The 18,245-nt window shown below is 45.6% G+C and overlaps 1 protein-coding gene across 2 annotated transcripts in view; it reads left to right on the top strand.

The window, feature by feature from the left end:
- The window catches only part of RNF121 (ring finger protein 121), a 90,029-nt gene extending 72,702 nt beyond the window's left edge, over window positions 1–17,327 (top strand). Inside the window, exons 6-9 of one of the 2 annotated variants that reach the window (XM_007463029.1) lie at window positions 1,712–1,832; window positions 14,470–14,603; window positions 15,241–15,342; window positions 16,860–17,327. In XM_007463029.1, coding sequence (XP_007463091.1) covers window positions 1,712–1,832; window positions 14,470–14,603; window positions 15,241–15,342; window positions 16,860–16,980 — 478 coding nt within the window. In that variant the 3' untranslated portion in view covers window positions 16,981–17,327. The remainder of the gene's footprint in view (window positions 1–1,711; window positions 1,833–14,469; window positions 14,604–15,240; window positions 15,343–16,859) is intronic. The other variant, XM_007463030.1, reaches the window with a different exon arrangement.
- Window positions 17,328–18,245: the final 918 nt, after the last annotated feature.

Raw genomic sequence — 18,245 nt, 5'->3', positions numbered from 1 at the left:
GTCTGTATCAGCATACAGGTTTCCTCCACCTCCAGTTAAGGCAGAAGCCAAGTAATCCTGGACTCTGGGACTGGAGGGTACAGTGAGTAAGCAGGGCAGAAAAGGGTAGAAATGTGGTTTCCACAGCTGTAGGCTGTGGATTTTGAGGAATCTTAAGCCTGGGACAATGCATTGAAGCTAGAGATTTAGGATTCAAATTTCAATTCATGACCACTGGCCTCTTCCCCAAACCAGGTATACTATAGGCGGGAATCTCTGAAACTGAAAGGAATAAGTCCTACTTTATATAATGAGAGGACACCCATGGAATTCTTTCTTCCAGGGGTAGTACAGGCTGAAAGAATAAACAGGCTCCACAGATATTTACAGGAATTTATCAGTGTAGAGTCAAATCATCTCGTCAAAGAAAACCAAGGTACTTCCATATATCTTCCTAACCTGGATGGTTAAAAAAAGTAAAAACCAAGATTCTCCATTATGTTTTAAAGGTATTTATTCTAGAATTACAGTTTCTTTTTTACTTTGATAAACTGTATAAGGAGGAAAACATAATTGAGAATCTTGACCATTTTTATACTACTAATCAGGTTAATTGGTATAAGATCATGATGTCTAGTTAGTAGGTTAAATATTATAAGATTGGTGGACAAATTCAACTTTCTAAGCTAAATGTAATTTACAACTTTAAGTGAACACGTACAGTTCTTGGTACAAATGGTACAAATGTTTTAACAAAGGTAGTTTTAACAAAGGTAGTTTTCTATAATAAACATTTAAAGACTCAAGTTTGCTTTAGTAATTGCTGGAATTACTAAAACAAACTTCCTAATATTATAGGTATATTGTCCTTAGTAAGGAGACTTGGACCAAAATTTAACTTTGATGACATGATACAGAATATGTATAGATGCAAGTTAAAATTTTATGGTAACTGGTATGTGTATATTTACTAACTTTATCTTTCTTTTCTAAAGATGTGGTTGGCAAACTTCTTTATAAAGGGCCAAATAATAAATATTTTAGGCTTTGTGGGACAAAAGGCAAACTCTAGGATGGTATATAGGTACTTATATAACGAGAGAAAACTCCTCCCTTGCTCCACCCTGTTTGCCTGGGTGGCCTGTCTCAGATGGTGGACATACTTTGTGCCCATTTGCCATCATATGAAACATTCTTAGAAGGAGGGACCTGATGGGGATGGGTGACCCCTGGGATCATTTTCACTCTCTGCTCCAGTGACACCCAGATCCTGCTGTGCCCTTCCCTCCTTTTGGAGGGCTCAGCTATTTCAACTTGGGCAACTGGCTGGAGGTGAGGCAATTCAATAGTGAGTTGCTAACTTCTGGACTGAAAATTCCACTGCTTAGTGTGTAGCAGTTGCCAGTAGTGGAGTCCCCAACATATAGGTGCCAACTAGGGAGCTGCAAGCATGGTCATCAGTCAGAGGAGGCAGGCACTGGAAACAGAGTGGGGAAGTGAACAGAAAGGGATACCCTGGCTTGGTCTTCACAGCTCCCAGTCCTAGGCTGTTCAGGTGGTGCCCACAGGTCATATACAGACAGGCAACAGGCTGGATGGTTTTAGTTTGCCAACACTTGCTCCAGCTATTAAAGCTTACAGCTTTAGATGCTGCCATTCGTGTCCCAGAGTAGTAATCCAAAGCAGTTGCATCTCAGGGCAGGCCTTACAGGCCATGCTGCTTCCCTTACAGGATCAAACCAGAAGATGCCATGGACTTTGGCATTTCTCTCCTCTTCTATGGCCTCTACTATGGTGTTCTTGAGCGGGACTTTGCAGAAATGTGTGCAGACTACATGGCATCTACCATAGGGGTGAGTTCACTTGGGCTCTTTAATACTGCCTCCTGCCACCTCCAAAGAGTTCAGGATAGCATCACTTGTTTGCTGGAAGAGATGAGCCATACAAAATCCTTCAGGATGTGAGTGGTATGTATGGAGATTCCTTCCTTAAAATTTGGAAAACCGATCTCAGATGTACCCTGGAATTTTTAACTCTAAGCTATTATAGGAATTACTTTACCCCACAGGAAGTTAACAGTCACTCAACGGATACTTATTTAATGCCTTTGTCTAGTGACAGAGATGGGTATTAAAGTAATAAAAACACAAATAAATTATATATGATACTTTATGATATTATATTATTAAAATTATAACTTTAATAAATATTATGAAGGGGAGGTTCATGATACTATGAACAAATATAGTCATGTCATTTGACCTAGTCTTGGGGCTCAAAGATGGCTTCCCTGAAGACGTAACTATTGAGCTGACCTGAACAATGAGTAGAGTTAACCAGATGAAGTGAAAAGTGAAATGTATACCAGGTAGAGGAAATAGCATGTGTAAGAGGCCTGTAGTGGGAGAAAGGGTGAGCATTTTAAGGAACTAGGCTCATGTGGTTGTAGGGCTGAATTATAGTGGAAGTGTATGGAGGAATAATCAAAGGCTAGGCTAGAAAAAGCCGTAGAGGCCAAATGAAAGATTGTGATTTTTATACTAAAAATACTAGGGGGCTAAGATAGAAAATGACATCATCAGATTTGCACTTTGAAAAGATCATTCTGGCTGCTTGAGAACAGATTGGAGAGGGGTCCACAGATCAGAGTGACCTACTTAGTCTTTAAGAGACAATTGCAGTAGTCTGGGCAAGATGAAGGTAGCTTGGATTAGGGTAGAGATGGTGGAAAGTGAGAGAAACTGACTATTGGAGATGTATTCTAGAAGTAAGGTTGACAGGACTTGGATATAGATCGGTTCTGGAGACTGAAGGAAAAAACATGAAGGAAAGAAAGGTAGGTATCAAAGCTGACATTTCTAACTCAAGCAACTCCTTGGATCCTTCACTGAGATAGGAAATGCTGCAAGAGGACCAAGTGGAGACCATGCGGAGATTCTTCAAGCTTAAAATATAGGTAAAGTAACAGCCAGTGTAAGAAACCCAACTCAATATCCTTATTTCTTTTTTTTCAAAATGTCTGTTGTTTTGCTGTTTGTAAAAGTAATACATTCTTTTTGTAATTGTGTGAACAACACAGAAGTGCTTCCCATCTGAGTATCATCCTATTAGACCCAGCCATAAGAAGGAATATTTCCAAGTTTAATAGACATTTCTCCAGTTCTGTGCTGAAATAAGTGTGGTTCTGTCTGATGAGTGGGGACTGAAAGGCATTCAGAAGTTCTTGCTACTTCTGAGGTAGCAAGAGGTTTGGCAGGTTGGAGAGAAACCCTAGGAGAATGTCAGGGAAGCAGGTTCTCTTGGAGCATCCAGATACCAGTCCTAGCTTTTAGGCAGCAGATATCAGTGGAGACCAGTTGAGAAGTACAAGAAAGCTTGGCACTGACTTCATATGAGGCACCTCAGGAACTCTTGCTGAGTCTGAGGCAGTTTTGAAGGTGGGGGCCTATTGGCTGTGCAAATTTGTATGTCACTGCTACTGTGATCTCATTCGTGCCACGGGCTGGTAGGCTTAGGGCAATTCACGTTAAGCAGAAGACTCAGCTCTTATCTTGGGTAACATTAATCAAGTACAGTTTTAGGTCTAGGACTTTGTTTCTCAGTATCCTGGGACTATTTTTATTTTTCCTGTAATGGATCAAATTGAAAACAGTGTATTGGGTCACTTTATAGACAGCCTATTAGATTCTTTTCTGAACAGCTGTCTTATGTTTTAGCAACATTTCACTGTCTCATCTATTTGTGTAGACTTCAGCTCTTGCTTTAACCAGTTCACTCCCGGAAGAGATTTCCAGACCCTAGATTGTCTAATTAGTAACTTCGCTTTCAACAGCAGAGATTGCCTAATTACTAACTTCGCTTTCAACAGCAGAGATTGTCTAATTACTAACTTCGCTTTCAACAACAGCTGTTCACTGAGACTGCTTCTGTGGCACAGCCAGCTTTTCAGAGAATCCCTCTAGTGATTTCTTTTTCTTCTCGTTCTATTTTTACAGGACCAATTCTCTGATTTTCCCAGGTTGTCGCCAACTTTATTTCAAGGTTATTATCAGCTGCCAATTTAAGCATAGCCTTTATTCCCTCAGATGGGGATCCCTAATAACCAATCTACAGAATCCCTTTTCTGAGCTCAGAATTGATCCACAAGTTAGCTTCTCCTCTGGGAGATAGAATTATTAAATTGACCTCCGTAAGATGCACTTTGAGCTGGGCCACTTTCCGTGCTCTTGGGAAGAATTATTGGGTGCTGCAGTGATTTTAAGTGATAATCCCTCGTAAGATAATTCCCTAATAATGATAAATTCCAGCCTCACCAAGAGACCTGGTGGGAGAATTTCTCGTTAGGGTGGAGAGTGCCTCAAACACTAGCTCCTGACCCCTCATACTCTCCTTCCTTTTATGGGATCTCACTAGTCACCCCCACCACTCCACAATAACAGTCTGTCCCAAGGATAAACCCACATACCTCCCAGTACCTCTTAGCACGGAATCAAACGGTCACGTCGGACTTTATTAAAGGGTTGAGGATGAATAACAGGAAAATAAATTGTGAGTATTTGAATGAGGTTGATCTGAGTTATCAGGCTGCCTGCTTTCCAGGGTTTTCAGACCCTGCCTCATCTAACTCTCAGTCTACCTCTGTATACTGGGTGTCATCTTAGCACCCACCACCTAGAATCCACATCTGGACAATACAGTCCTCCAGATGCCTAGTCCTAAAGCCTGTGTTGCTGACAAAAATGATGCTGCCCCTCCCCTGTACCACAGGGTATCTTACGTGAGGATCTACCTCTTCCCTAGGTAATTGACATTGAAAATGGCTTTCCTTTTCAGAGGAGCCACTCTATCCAACTGTCTCTTTCAGAGGAGTCATTCTGAAAACTCTCCAACAGAATGTGACCTTGCTGATCCTGACTATAGACAAGCAGTTTGCTGTTTCCCCAGGTTCCTGTCTTGGGGGTTCATAGGAAGACTAGGATGGCTTGTGATAGTACTGGATGAGTCACCAGGAGTTAACGCATTTGTTGTTTTCCAATACTCTTAGCAAATATTGCTGAGACTTAGTGACAGGCCTTCTGCTAGGGCTCAGGATGCCAAGAGATTAGACCAGGCAGGAATATGGGAGGAGAGACTCCAACATGGGATAAAGGGATAGATTGCACTATCTTGGAGTGCTTTCCAACCCTGAGAAATCCAAGACTCTCTTATTTCTGCCCATGTCTTTGGTCAAGTGGGCCTTGGTCTGCTCAGGAACACCTGGGCCCTGAGCCACAACAACCTGAATTTAAAGAATATTGCTGGCCTTGAAGCCAAAATCTGATCAGTGCTTTGGGGAGGGCAATTTGAGGAAGCCAGGAGACTCCAGCTTTCCACTCATTCATTGGCCAACTCGTTCATTTATTTATTCAAGCAACAGTTATTTATCAACCATCTACAATGTACAGAGTGTGACTGAGTGCAGCCCTTACTAGCACCACTGCCCACTTCCAGTAACAGCCCTAGTTGTTTTTTTTTAAATTGTGGTAAAATACACATAACATACCATCTTAACCATTTTAAAGTGTACAGTTCAGGGCTTCCCTGGTAGCGCAGTGGTTGAGAGTCCGCCTGCCAATGCAGGGCACGCGGGTTCGTGCCCCGGTCCGGGAAGATCCCACATGCCGCGGAGCGGCTGGGCCCGTGAACCATGGCCGCTGAGCCTGCGCGTCCGGAGCCTGTGCTCTGCAATGGGAGAGGCCACGGCAGTGAGAGGCCCGCGTACCGCAAAAAATAAATAAATAAATAAAGTGTACAGTTCAGTAGCATTAATACATTTACATTGTTCTTCAACTGTCACCATGATCCATCCATAGAACTCTTCATTTTGCAAAACTGAAGCTTTATACCCATTAAACAATAATTCCCCAATCCCCACTCTCCCCAGCCCCTGGCAACAATCATTCTACTTTCTGTCTCTATGAATTTGACCAGTCTAGATGCCTCATATAAGTGGACTCATATGCAGTATTTGTCTTTTGTGACTGGCTTATTTCTCTTAGCGTAATGTCTTCAGGGTTTACCTATGTGTCATGTGTCAGAATTTCCTTCCTTTTTAAGGCTAAGTAATATTCCATTGTGTGTATATAGCACATTTTCAGTCCTGGTTATTTTTCGTAGTCTTTTGTATGTTCTCTGATCACAGTTTCTATCCCAGAGAGTCAAAGTTGATTTTGGAGCTGTTACCAGGTCAGGAACTAGGTCTGATTCATCTCTTGGTCTACCTCTGGGAGTAGTTTGACCTAAAAAGATCTGTAATTAATTAATTTCACAATTCATAGAAATAAAACCATGATGTTTTATAATTGTATTAACAAGCATTCTCAATTCCTTTTACACTATTCTGCACTACTCTTTTTAGAGTAGAATAGCTCTTTGTTTTGCCTCACTTGGAGAAATTTGTAACTGTTTTGTTGAGTCAGGGTCAATTCAAGGGAATCATGGATGGTGTCTGTGTTCTCCAGCTGGTTACTGTGAGGTCATAAGCTTGTGACAGCCAGTCAGTCTAGTTTCCATTCACACCCAAAAATCATGTTGGGGTGGGGTGGAGGCGGGGGAGTGGGGGAGTGGGGGATTGTGAAATAAGCTTATTTCTGGGGCTTCCTCCTCTGCAAGAGTGATTGGGCAGGCAGGGTAGTAACACATTGTTTGTGCTGTATTGGGCCGGGTGTCCTGCCTCACATATTCTATCTCCTGAGCAAATTGCTGTGCCCCAGATTTACTGCTTCCTGGATCCTCAGCAGCCCCAGATAATGTGAGGACAGGACTATCTGCTCATTCATCTGACTTGAAGTAGTAGAAAGAGCCAGGAGGTTAGAATCAGACAGACCTGGTTTCAAATTCTCCTCCACTTTTAATTATCTGTATACTCTTGAGCAAGTTGCTTTACCTCTCTGATCTTGTTTTCTTAGCTGTAATAATATTGCCAGCCTTACAGAATTGTAGTAAGGAACAAATGGGTTAACGTCGAGCACTTTGCAGAGTAGCCTGGCCCATGGCAAACACTCACATCATGATCATGATGATGATTGATGATGACAGCGATGATGATAGCTACCATTTATTAAGTACCTACTATACAGTCCTGCTGTGCTGTACGACCACGTATTTTATGTCTGTAATCACCTGGAGCACAGGGTCCTTATAGAATTTGTCTTTGTATCTTCATCATACTCAACACACAAAGCAAGACATAAGACAGATCATCAACCATGAGTAATTGCCAGTTCTCTCTTAACGCCATCTATCGTCTGAAGCCATCTTAGACCACTCTGTGATATGGAATCTCCTCCACTGTAATCCTGGAAATGGGTATTTTATTCAGTTTTTCAACAGGTATTTCTGAAATCATCTACTTGAACTGACTGGGAGCCAGCTCAGCCCTGCCACCAGCCCTCTCTGGCCTCAAGTGAGGCTTTCCTCCTTGGGCATTAGTCTCCTTACTAGTTGAGGGGGTGGCCCAGAAGAGCCCACTAGGCTTTCATGGCACACATTTCCTGTGATGGTCAGTGGTGTGGATTAGAACTCATACATCCTGAGCACCTACTACATGCGAGCTCCTGTGCTGGGGTTTTGTGTGTTTTCTCAGTGTGTCTTCCTAATACCATGTTAGGCCGGGGGTAGTGTTCCTGTCCTACGAAGGAGAAATCTGACTCTGTTCATCTGAAGAGCTTACTCTCCCACTTTGAGTAACCTGTTTCAAACCTTCTCTACTCTCAAACCTCTCACATCCCTTCCTTCTGTCCCTTCATTCTCTGCAGATGACCTCACCTCCTGTTTACCTGAGCAACTAGAAACCAAACAGGAATCCCCACAATTCCTGACACCATATCTACAGATCTGCTCCTGTTTGCACCCATCTTCTCCTTCCCTCCAGTAACAGTGGAATAAATGTCCTTTCTCCCATCAGAAGCCAGCCCTACCTGTGCTCTGGATTCCACACCTCCTGCCTGCTCAGGGACCCGATATACTGTTGACTTCTTTCTCTCCCATGCCTTCACCTTCTCCCTCTACTGGGCTCTTCCCATTAACCTTCTAAGTGTTCTTTTTCAAAAATATCCTTTTTTTGACCCACCTTCACTTCTAGCTACTGAGCCATTTCCTGTCACTCACAGCTAAACTTGTAGAAAGTTCCTGTTTCCTTTTTTATCACCTTTCACTTATCCTTGGCCCATTCTAACTGGCCTCGGCTCATGCCCTTCTTCTGAAGTGACTCTTACTCAGGTCACCGGTGCCTCTGTGTCACTCATTCTGGTGGACTGATTCTGATCTCAGCAGTCATCAGCACAATTGACTCAGCACTGCTTCCTTCTTAAAAAGGTTTTCCCCCCCTTGGATTTTGTGACATTACACTGTCCTGGTTTTCTTTCTGTCTGTCTCCTCTGCTAACTTTCCATCCCCTTAAATGTTATTGTTCCTCTGAGCTCAAGGTTAAACCATCTTCTTTGCTCTTCGCCTAGGTATTTCCCTTTTCTTCTTCCACGGCTTCCAGATCTCTAATCCAAAACTCTCTTCTGAACTCCAGACCTTTACTATGCAGCTGTCTCTGGTATCAACAGTCTGTCCACTTCTCTCAATTTTTACTGCCATCAAATTAGCCCAAGACAGGGCTTCCCTGGTGGCACAGTGGTTGAGAGTCTGCCTGCTCATGCAGGGGACACGGGTTCGTGCCCCGGTCCAGAAAGATCCCACATGTCGCAGAGCGGCTGGGCCCGTGAGCCATGGCTGCTGAGCCTGCGCGTCCAGAGCCTGTGCTGCGCAACGGGAGAGGCCACAACAGTGAGAGGCCCATGTACCGCAAAAAAAAAAAAAAAAAAAAAAAAAAAACGCAAAAAATTAGCCCAAGACATCACCTTAGCACCGGCCCCCATACAGCATTTAAAGAGTTGTAACTGTCTCTTAGCTGGTCTCTCTGAATCCATTTTGGCCTCATCTCCAATCCATTTTTCACACAGAAGACAGAGTGCTCTTTTTTTTTTTTTTTTTTCTGGTACGCGGGCCTCTCACTGTTGTGGCCTCTCCCATTGCGGAGCACAGGCTCCGGGCATGCAGGCTTCGCGGCCATGGCTCACCGGCCCAGCCGCTTCGCGGCATGTGGGATCTTCCCGGACCGGGGCACGAACCCGTGTCCCCTGCATCGGCAGGCGGACCCCCAACCACTGCGCCACCAGGGAAGCCCCAGAGTGCTCTTTTAAAATACGAGTCTGATCATGTTACTCCGTACTTAAATAAAGCCTTTAGATGACTTCTCATTTCAAGTCCAAGATCCTCCATGCAGCCATAAGGGCATTAGGTTCCTTTCAGTTTCTCAAGTGCACCAGGTCCTTCCTGCCCCAGGGCCTCCTCTTGTCACTTCTGCCTCTCTTCATCTTACTAACTCCCACCTATCCTTTACCTCAGCCTAAAATGCCACTCCCTTGATGACCTAGGTTTAGTTAGGAAACCCCTTCATTGCAGTGTTCTTTGATAGCCCTTTTAATGCCTTTTAAATAATTCTTATTTTAGCCTTTTAAATAATTCTCATTTTATATAAATTAAAAAAAATTTTTTTGAAGTATAGTTGACTTACAATGTTGTGTTAATTTCTTCTGTACAGCAAAGTGACTCAGTTTTTTCATATTCTTTTCCACTATGGTTTGTCACAGGAAATTGAATATAGTTCCCCGTGCTATACGTAGGACCTTGTTGTTTATCCTTGTTGTTTATCCATCTTTTATATATTTTGCCTCTGCTAATCCCAAACTCCCGTTCCTTCCTTCCCCTATCCCCCCTACCCCTTGGCAACCACAAATTTGTTCTCTATACCTGTGAGTCTGTTTTTGTTTCATAGATACATTGATTTGTATTGTATTTTAGATTCCACATATAAGTGATACCACATGGTGTTTGTCTTTCTCTTTCTGACTTCGCTTAGTATGATAATCTCTGGATCCATCCATGTTGCTGCAAATGGCATTATTTCATTCTTTTTGATGGCCGAGTAGTATTCCACTGTATATATATGTACCACATCTTCTTTGTCCATTCATCGGTTGATGGACATTTAGGTTGTTTCCATGTCTTGGCTGTTGTAAATAGTCCTGCTGTGGACATAAAGGGTGCATGTATCTTTTCGAATTATAGTTTTGTCTGGATATATGCCCAGGAGTGGGATTGCTGGATCATGTGGCAACTCTATTTTTAGTTTTTTTTTTTTTTTTTTTGCGGTACGCGGGCCTCTCACTGCTGTGGCCTCTCCCGTTGCGGAGCACAGGCCCCGGACGCGCAGGCTCAGCGGCCATGGCTCACGGGCCCAGCCGCTCCGCGACATGTGGGATCCTCCCGGATCGGGGCATGAACCCACGTCCCATGCATTGGCAGGCGGACTCTAAACCACTGCGCCACCAGGGAAGCCCCATACTTATTTTTTTAATGTCAGTCTCCCCTAGCTGTAGGTTTCATGAGGACAGAGGCCAGGTCTGTCTTTTTCAGCATTCTAGCCCAAGGACCCAGTCCAGTGGCTGGTACTTAGTAGGTGCCCAATATATTCTGATGGAAGGAAAGAAGAATTTGGATGGCTTGCTCAAGGTCATCAAGATAGTAAGTGACAGAGGATGGAAATGTGGTGTGTCTAATCCTGACAAATTATTTGGCCCCTTGAGCCCTTTCCACACTGAGGCATCAGGCTCTTGAGGTTAAACTGAAATCTGCCTCCCTGTACTTTACCCTACTCAGCTTCAGTGCCTCCTGATACAGTCTCTGTGGGTTCTGCAAACCACAGGGTTGCTGGGCCCTTCCTGACTTGACAGGCTTACCTGATAGCTTTGTTGAAACTTTGTGGGATTTGACCCTGCCGGCCTGTTGCCACATTAGCTTGCGGGGAGAACTCCAGAAGCTAGGGGCCTAATAGACATTTTCCTGGGCATCCCTCCTACTCTCATTACCTCATCCAAGTTCTCTTGCATCCTGTATCCCTTGCCCCAGTGGCTTGGGGCAGAACTCAGGGATGATTTGAGCTAAAGCGCTTCCTCAGTGCTCTCACCCATCTCCTGAGTTGAGGCGTTCCCACTTACTTCACTGCCAACGCTGTGGGCCAGAGTGAGTGGCCGTGTTCCTGTGCTGCATGATTGTGCAGGGACTCAGTGCCAGAGCTGGACCCAGACTTCTTGGCCTATTTTCTCTCTGTTCAGTTGATATGCCTAGAAATTCTAAGCCAGACATATTTCAGAGCCATAAGCCTCTTGAGTGCTGGAGAAGTGTTTCTCAGAGGTCCCCTCAACACTAACATTCAGATTCCAGCTTTGGATAGTTGCAGTTAGTGGGCTCCCACAGGTTTGGCTCTGCCCTAACTCTTGCTTATCCTTTTGCACTCTCGATAAACATACCAGAACCTTTTGAATTACTGGCCCTCAGTGAGCTAAGTAGCTGATCTTTCTGCAGCATTCAGCAGATGTTAATGGACGTCTTGGGTAGAACTTGGGTTAGGCGTCAGAGGGGCTGGGTTCTCGTCACAGCTAGTTTCTTTCCTTTCTGGGCTTTGGTTTCCCCAGGGATGGGGCTGCTCTGGTGTTCTGTGATAGTAACGAGTTCACCTTGAGCCACTTCAGACAGTTTTGTAAGACGGTGAGGTAGGGGTGAAGGCAGGAAGCTCTCTATTCATGGATTCTTGGGGTGGTGTGGCTCTACCTTCTACGCTTGAGGACTCTTGGGAGTCAAGAGAGGCCATTTCTTTTTTTTTTTTTGCAGTACGCGGGCCTCTCACTGTTGTGGCCTCTCCCGCTGCGGAGCACAGGCTCCGGACGCGCAGGCTCAGCGGCCATGGCTCACGGGCCCAGCCGCTCCGCGGCACATGGGATCCTCCCAGACCAGGGCACAAACCCGTGTCCCCTGCATCGGCAGGCGGACTCCCAACCACTGCGCCACCAGGGAAGCCCGAGAGGCCATTTCTTATAAGGGCAGCTTGGAGTCAGAGATGCCCGCATGTTGAGCAGAGGTTCTGGCAGGTGTAGCTGTGTCTGATCTGGCTGTCACCATCCTTCTTACTCCCTATCCCAGCACCTGTATGCCCACCCCTCCTCCACTGCTATCCCTCACCCAGCTTCAGGGCTGTGGCTTTTTCAGAAGACAGTTGCTTGGAAATAAAAAAACAGAGCAAACTCAAGTTAAGAAAATACAAAAAGGCTAAGTATCATCTATTTCCCTTATAGGTACAGATAAAATTGTAATAATAAATGCAGAATCCTGTCCAAAAATCCATTTTACAGTTTTGCAAGATGTGAAAGTTCTGGAGATTAGCTGCACAGCAATGTGAATATACTTATTAACTTTACCGAACTGTATATTTTAAAATAGTTAAGATGGTAAATTCTGTGTTATGTGTGTTTTACCATAATTTTTAGGACAGTGCAAAGAAAAAAAACAATAGGTCTTAGACTATATCAACAAATAAAATTCAAGTCTTTTCTCCTTGGGGTGAAGGGAAAATGCTCTGTAGCTATTTAACAATAAACCACCAGGAAAGTATGCAAAATTTGGAATTTCTTTTTGGAGCATGGAATTGGTTATCCATTGTGATTAACCATGGTAATACGTAATCTTTTAAAGTATGGGCATACCTCGTTTTATTGTGCTTTCCTTTATTGCGCTTTGCGGATAATTGTGTTTGTTTTGTTTTGTTTACAAATTGAGGGTCTGTGACAGCCCTGCATCAAGCAAGTCTATCAGCATCATTTTCCAACAGCATTTGCTCACTTTTTGTCTCTGTGTCACATTTTGGTGATTCTTAACAATATTTCGAACTTTTTCATTATTATTATATTTGTTATGGTGACCTGTGATCTTTGATATTATTGTAATTGGTTTTTTAGACATAATGCTGTTGCACACTTAATAGACTACAGTAAGTATAAACATAACATTTAAATACACCGGGAAACCAAAAAATCTACGTGACTTGCTCTGTTGTGGTGTTCTGGAACGGAGCCCTCAATATCTCTGAGGCTTGCCTGTAATATATGTTCATTAAGGAAAATTTGAGTACAGAAAAATAGGCAAAAGGAAAAAAATCACCTATAATCCTACTACCAAGACATCACTGGTGTGAATATTCTCATACATTTCCTTCTGATCTTTTGATAGATTTGGATTGTCTTTACATATATATGTACCAATAATACTGTGCCTCCAATTTTGTGCCCTGCTTTTGACACTCAGTGTTATATCTCAAGCTTCAGTTGACCCACCACCTCTCTAGTCCCTTGAGTATAATTTATTGAGGCATTCTTCTATTATTGGTCATTTATGGTTATTTCCATTTCTTCTTTTGTTTTTGTTTTCGTTTTTTAACTATTTTTTAATAAAATATATGTAATGTAAAATTCACCATTTTAGCCATCCTTAAGTGTACTGTCTACTTCCAGAATTTTTCATCACTCCAAACAGAGACTGTGCCCATTAAGCAGTAACTCCCCATTTCCTCCTCCCACTGCTGGTTACCTCTAATCTATTTTCTGTCTGTGAATTTGCCTATGGTAGATATTTTATATAAATGGAATCATAGACAGTGTTTATCCTTTTGTGTCTGACTTATTTTACTTAGTGTAATATTTTCAAGGTGCCTGCATGTTGTAACATGTATCAGAATTTCATTATTCTTATGACTGAATAACATTTCATTGGAGGGATAGACCCCATTTTGTTTATCCATGCTTCTGTTTCTGGACACTTGGGTTGTTTACACCTTTTGGCTATTTGTGAATAATGCTGCTATAAGCATTGGTATACAAGTGTGTGGTTAGTCTCTGTTTTTATTCTTTAGGAGTATGTACCTAAGAATGGAATTGCTGTGTCATATGGTAATTCCACATTTAACTTTATGAGGGATTGCCAAACTCTTTGCTTCTTTAATTATAAATAACACTTAAATGAGTATCTGTATGCATGAAGCTTTTTTGATATTTTTACTCCTTTAAACTCCTTAAGGTGAAATTAATGGGTTAAATGGTGTGACGGTTTGAGACATCATGCCAAATGCTGTCCAAAAGGGTTGAACCTCTTTTGCTGCTGCCACAAGTGTCTGAGAATGCCCTTGTCACCAAACCAGCATTGCACCAGATGTTTCACTGTTTTGAATCTTGGAGAAGAGATGTTGTCCATCTCTGATGGAACCATAATCTGGCTGCACAGTGGCTTCACTGATGTAGTTCCCTGTCACCAGCCCTGAGCCCTTCTTTTTCCCATTCTCCTTGTCCCTGATGCTGACCCTCCCAGTCTTCAGGTCCTATCAGATGTGACTTCCTTTCACCCATCTTCCCGGCAAAGATGAGGGCGATCTGGTGTATGAGATATTGTCTAGCTCTGGGGACTCCCCCTACCATGTCGCCTCCTCTACAGAAGACCTAAGGCCTCTGTGGTACTTTCCCACTTTGGCTGATTCTCACGTCTTTTCTGTCTTTTCCTCCTGCTCTTCTCTTCCAGTTCTACAGTGAGTCGGGCATGCCCACCAAACACCTCTCGGACAGTGTGTGTGCCGTGTGTGGGCAGCAGATCTTTGTGGATGTCAGTGAAGAGGGCATCATCGAGAACACGTATAGGCTGTCTTGCAATCATGTGTATCCTGCCTGGAGCTCCTGGGCCACGTCTCTCTTGCCACGTGCACACTCCAATCAGGGAGGGAAGGGTGTGATGATGACCCTGGGCGTACTGTCCAGACCTTTGAGGGTAGGGGAGTCACAAGAAGCAGACATTTGGGTGATGTCCTCTGCTAGGGAAGCCAACCCCCAGGAGTAGAAACAGCTGCCTCCTTTGCTCCTTCTCACAGATGGGAGCCATTCTTACATGTAGCCTGGCTGGATCAGAAAGGAGCCAGCAGCGGCACTAGCTGCCCCGAGACTGGGTCAGTCACAGGGGAGGAACACCCTCTAACTGGCGCCCTCAGTTTCAGAATCAAATCCACCTGAATAACACTTGTGACATTTACCACGTCCTTACTCAGCTCCCATTCAGTGCCATGTGTTATCTCCGTTTTGCCCCATAACAGCCCTGTAAGGCAGAGTTCATTATCCTCACTTCACATATGACGAAGCAGGGTCAGAGAGAAGGGACTTGCCCAAGATTATGCAACTGATAAGAGGTGAAGCCAGGATTTGAACCTTCCTCCAGAGCTAGGGCCTGGGCACCTTGAAGACCGGCATGGGGTTGGAGTGCCATCCTGGCCGCCCACCATTTCCCTTGACCAGTGGTGCTCAGATTCCACGAGTTCTGCATCCGCGGCTGGTGCATTGTGGGAAAGAAGCAGACGTGTCCCTACTGCAAAGAGAAGGTAGACCTCAAGAGGATGTTCAGCAACCCGTATCCTTTGTTTGGGTTCTTTTTGGGAGTGGGCAGTGGTAAGAAAGTACTGGCCTGCATCCGGGTGCGTGTTGGGGCACTCCCTCCTGCCCCCAGCCTGGCTGCTGCCCACCAGTCCATGCGGCTTGTGGTCTCGGGAAGTGGGTGGGATGTGGGGCAGGACCAGCAGCTCAGCTTCTCCTCTTGGTTCAGGATTCCTCAAGGGTAAATCGGTGGTGATAGCAGCTACCATTTACTGCTTGCTTACTATGTGCCTGGCACTGTGCTAAGTGCTTTACTCGTATTAGCTCACTTGATTCTCTAGAGCTTTATGACCTGGGTAATATTATCCTCGTTTTACCAGTGAAACAGTTTAAAGATTGAATAATTTGTTCAAGGTGGTATAACTAATGGGATGTGCCTTACCTGTGACAGGCAGGGCTGGAGACCAGCTCTGTGCCTGTGCAGGGCCTGCAAGGTACAGGGAAGGCGGGGACCCCTGTCCCCATCCACCTGAACACAGGACCTGTGCTCCTCTGAGCTGCCCCTCCCTACCTGACCAGCCCTCCCCACTTTGCCTTCAGCCTCCGCTTCCTCCCCACAGCCTGTCTGTCGGAAAGTGCCCAGCCACTTCTTTGGCCACCCCCACCACCCCGCCTTTACCCTGGGATCCAGGGACTTCTCCCAGCTGCCCTTCCTCTCTGCGCCAGGGTTCCCTGTCCCCTGGACACTAGCTGGGCCGTGCGGGGCCACTGTGTTTCCCTTTAAGGTTCCTTGCTTGGTTCTTCCAGGGTCTAGTTCAGGAACAGTTTAGCAACTCCATGGTCAAGCTGAGGGTTGGGGCTTCCCTTAGTTTTCAGGACTGGGCCCGGCTGTGCTTTCCCCGGAGCTGGTTTCCCAGGCTCCCTCTCCAGGTCTTGCCCGGCAGTTAGCTGTAAAGTGAAAGGAAGGGACTTATCTCCAGGGGCCGCTTGGCCTCAGTAGGGCCTGGTGCTCAGTGCCCTTGGGTGGGGATTCCTTAGAGCCTTTGCCTGGGATTATCCCCTATGACCAGCCCCTTGCTCTGCCCCCTCATGCCTCTGTCCCGAGACTCAATCCCTTCCTTGACCTAGAAAACCTCCCATTTTGGACATTGCAAGAACCTTTGGGTTACCTTATCCCACTCCCCGCCTCCCTGATGCCATCATCACCCATAACCTACAGCAGTCTCGGGCATACTGGCGGTCCAATCTTAGAAGGTTATGTGGAGCCCTGTCTGTATGTTGGTCATGGAGAGCTTAGTTTCACCCCTCCCCTCTTTCCCGCATCTGTCTGATCTTCTGCACTGGTCCTCTCTGCCCTCCTGCCCCCATTCTCTGGGTTTAGCCCTGCATTCCAACATATAGGGGCTGGGTGGGGCTTTCTAGAAAGCAGCTTCCTTTCTCTGTAGGCCCATTTCTGTGGAGCATCTGGAAAGTGTAGGCAGACCCTCTCACCTATCCCTTAGACCAACCTTAGCAACTCGAACACGTAACCTCTTTTCTTTGACGCAGTGACAGCTGGGAGAGGCCTCATGTCATGTACGGGCAACTGCTGGACTGGCTTCGATACTTGGTAGCCTGGCAGCCTGTCATCATTGGCCTGGTGCAAGGCATCAACTATATCCTGGGCCTGGAATAGTCAGGAAGAAGAGCATCCACCCACCATGGACCTCAGGGCGCTCTCCTCCCTGCCCTCCAAGACCTCCTGGGTGGGAAAGACTCAAAGGGGCACTCGGGCCACTCAGGACCCCTCCAGCTGTGTCCGGACTGGGGAGGGATATGATGGAGAGCCAGCAAGTGGGGCTGTCAGCAGTGGGGGGCTTTTTAAAAGAAAACTATTTTGATGAATATATTTAAAAACCTTTTTTATTGTGGAGCATAGGAATTGCCCCAATTCCTCCAGGCCTCAGCCTCCCTGCTTGAGCAGGGCAGGAGCAGAGCCACAACATTTTTGGTGTAAAGGAGCCATCTCTTCTCTGGCTGAGAGCCCCAGCCCACCTCCCCTTCCTTCCGTATGTGGGGCTTGAGCCTGGTACACTCAGTGTGGAAGAGCCAGGGAGCTCCGGCCTGTGCCACTGATGATCACTGAGGGGTGAGGTGTCCTCTGTCCTCGCTGGCTAAGGCCACAGGTGGGCGTTCTCTGGCTCCGTCTTCCCTGTTGGGGTCCATAGGCTGGTGGAGACAAGTGGAACCTTGTCATAACTTTTGGGAAGTTATGTAAGGGAAGCTCTAGGACCTCGGAATTCACCGGGGATTTGTGTGGGGGTGACCAGAGCTGTAGCAGCTTGGGGAACCTGCCACTAAGTGGGGCTGTACTCAGCCAAGAACAAAGACCATCTATACATAGTTGGGCCACAGGGATTACTGCTGGCAGCGGTGATTGAGGGCCGCTTGTGCAAGCTGATGCCCTGCCCAGAAGTGGTGATACGTGCTGAAGGCCACTGCCACATCACTTCCTTCCCTGAAAGCCAGAGTGAGAGCGTGTGTGTGTGTGCGCGGTAGAAGAACTATGACAGATGTGAGACTTCTTCCTGTGGTCAGACATTGTTCCCTTGAAGCTGCCAGGGGATTCCCAGCCCAAGGAATATCCTCATGTCAGCCTTGTCATCCATGAGTCCTGCCTGGGCCTGGCAACACAAGTGGTGAGGTGGGTGGGAAGAGGGTCAGGCCCAGGTAAGTATGGGTTCTGAAAAGGGGTTCCAGGTAGGCCCCAGCTCTGGTCCTAGGAATTTTGAAGGAAGTGGGAGGGCAAACGTGGTCCTTCCGTGCTGGGTTCCTAGGGAATATGGCCCTTCAAGTGCAGTAAGAACCAAGCAGGATCTGTCATCCATTCTGAATAAAGCTCCGTGAGCTGGGTTGGAAAGCTGAACATCCATCTTGCTTTTCTTCTTCCCACCTCTTTCC

Source organism: Lipotes vexillifer, unplaced genomic scaffold (genome assembly GCF_000442215.2).
Source record: "Lipotes vexillifer unplaced genomic scaffold, Lipotes_vexillifer_v1.1 scaffold557, whole genome shotgun sequence".
NCBI lineage: Eukaryota > Metazoa > Chordata > Mammalia > Artiodactyla > Lipotidae > Lipotes > Lipotes vexillifer.
The sequence above is the reverse complement of the archived record's forward strand: the minus strand, read 5'-3'. Positions and strand labels throughout refer to the sequence as shown.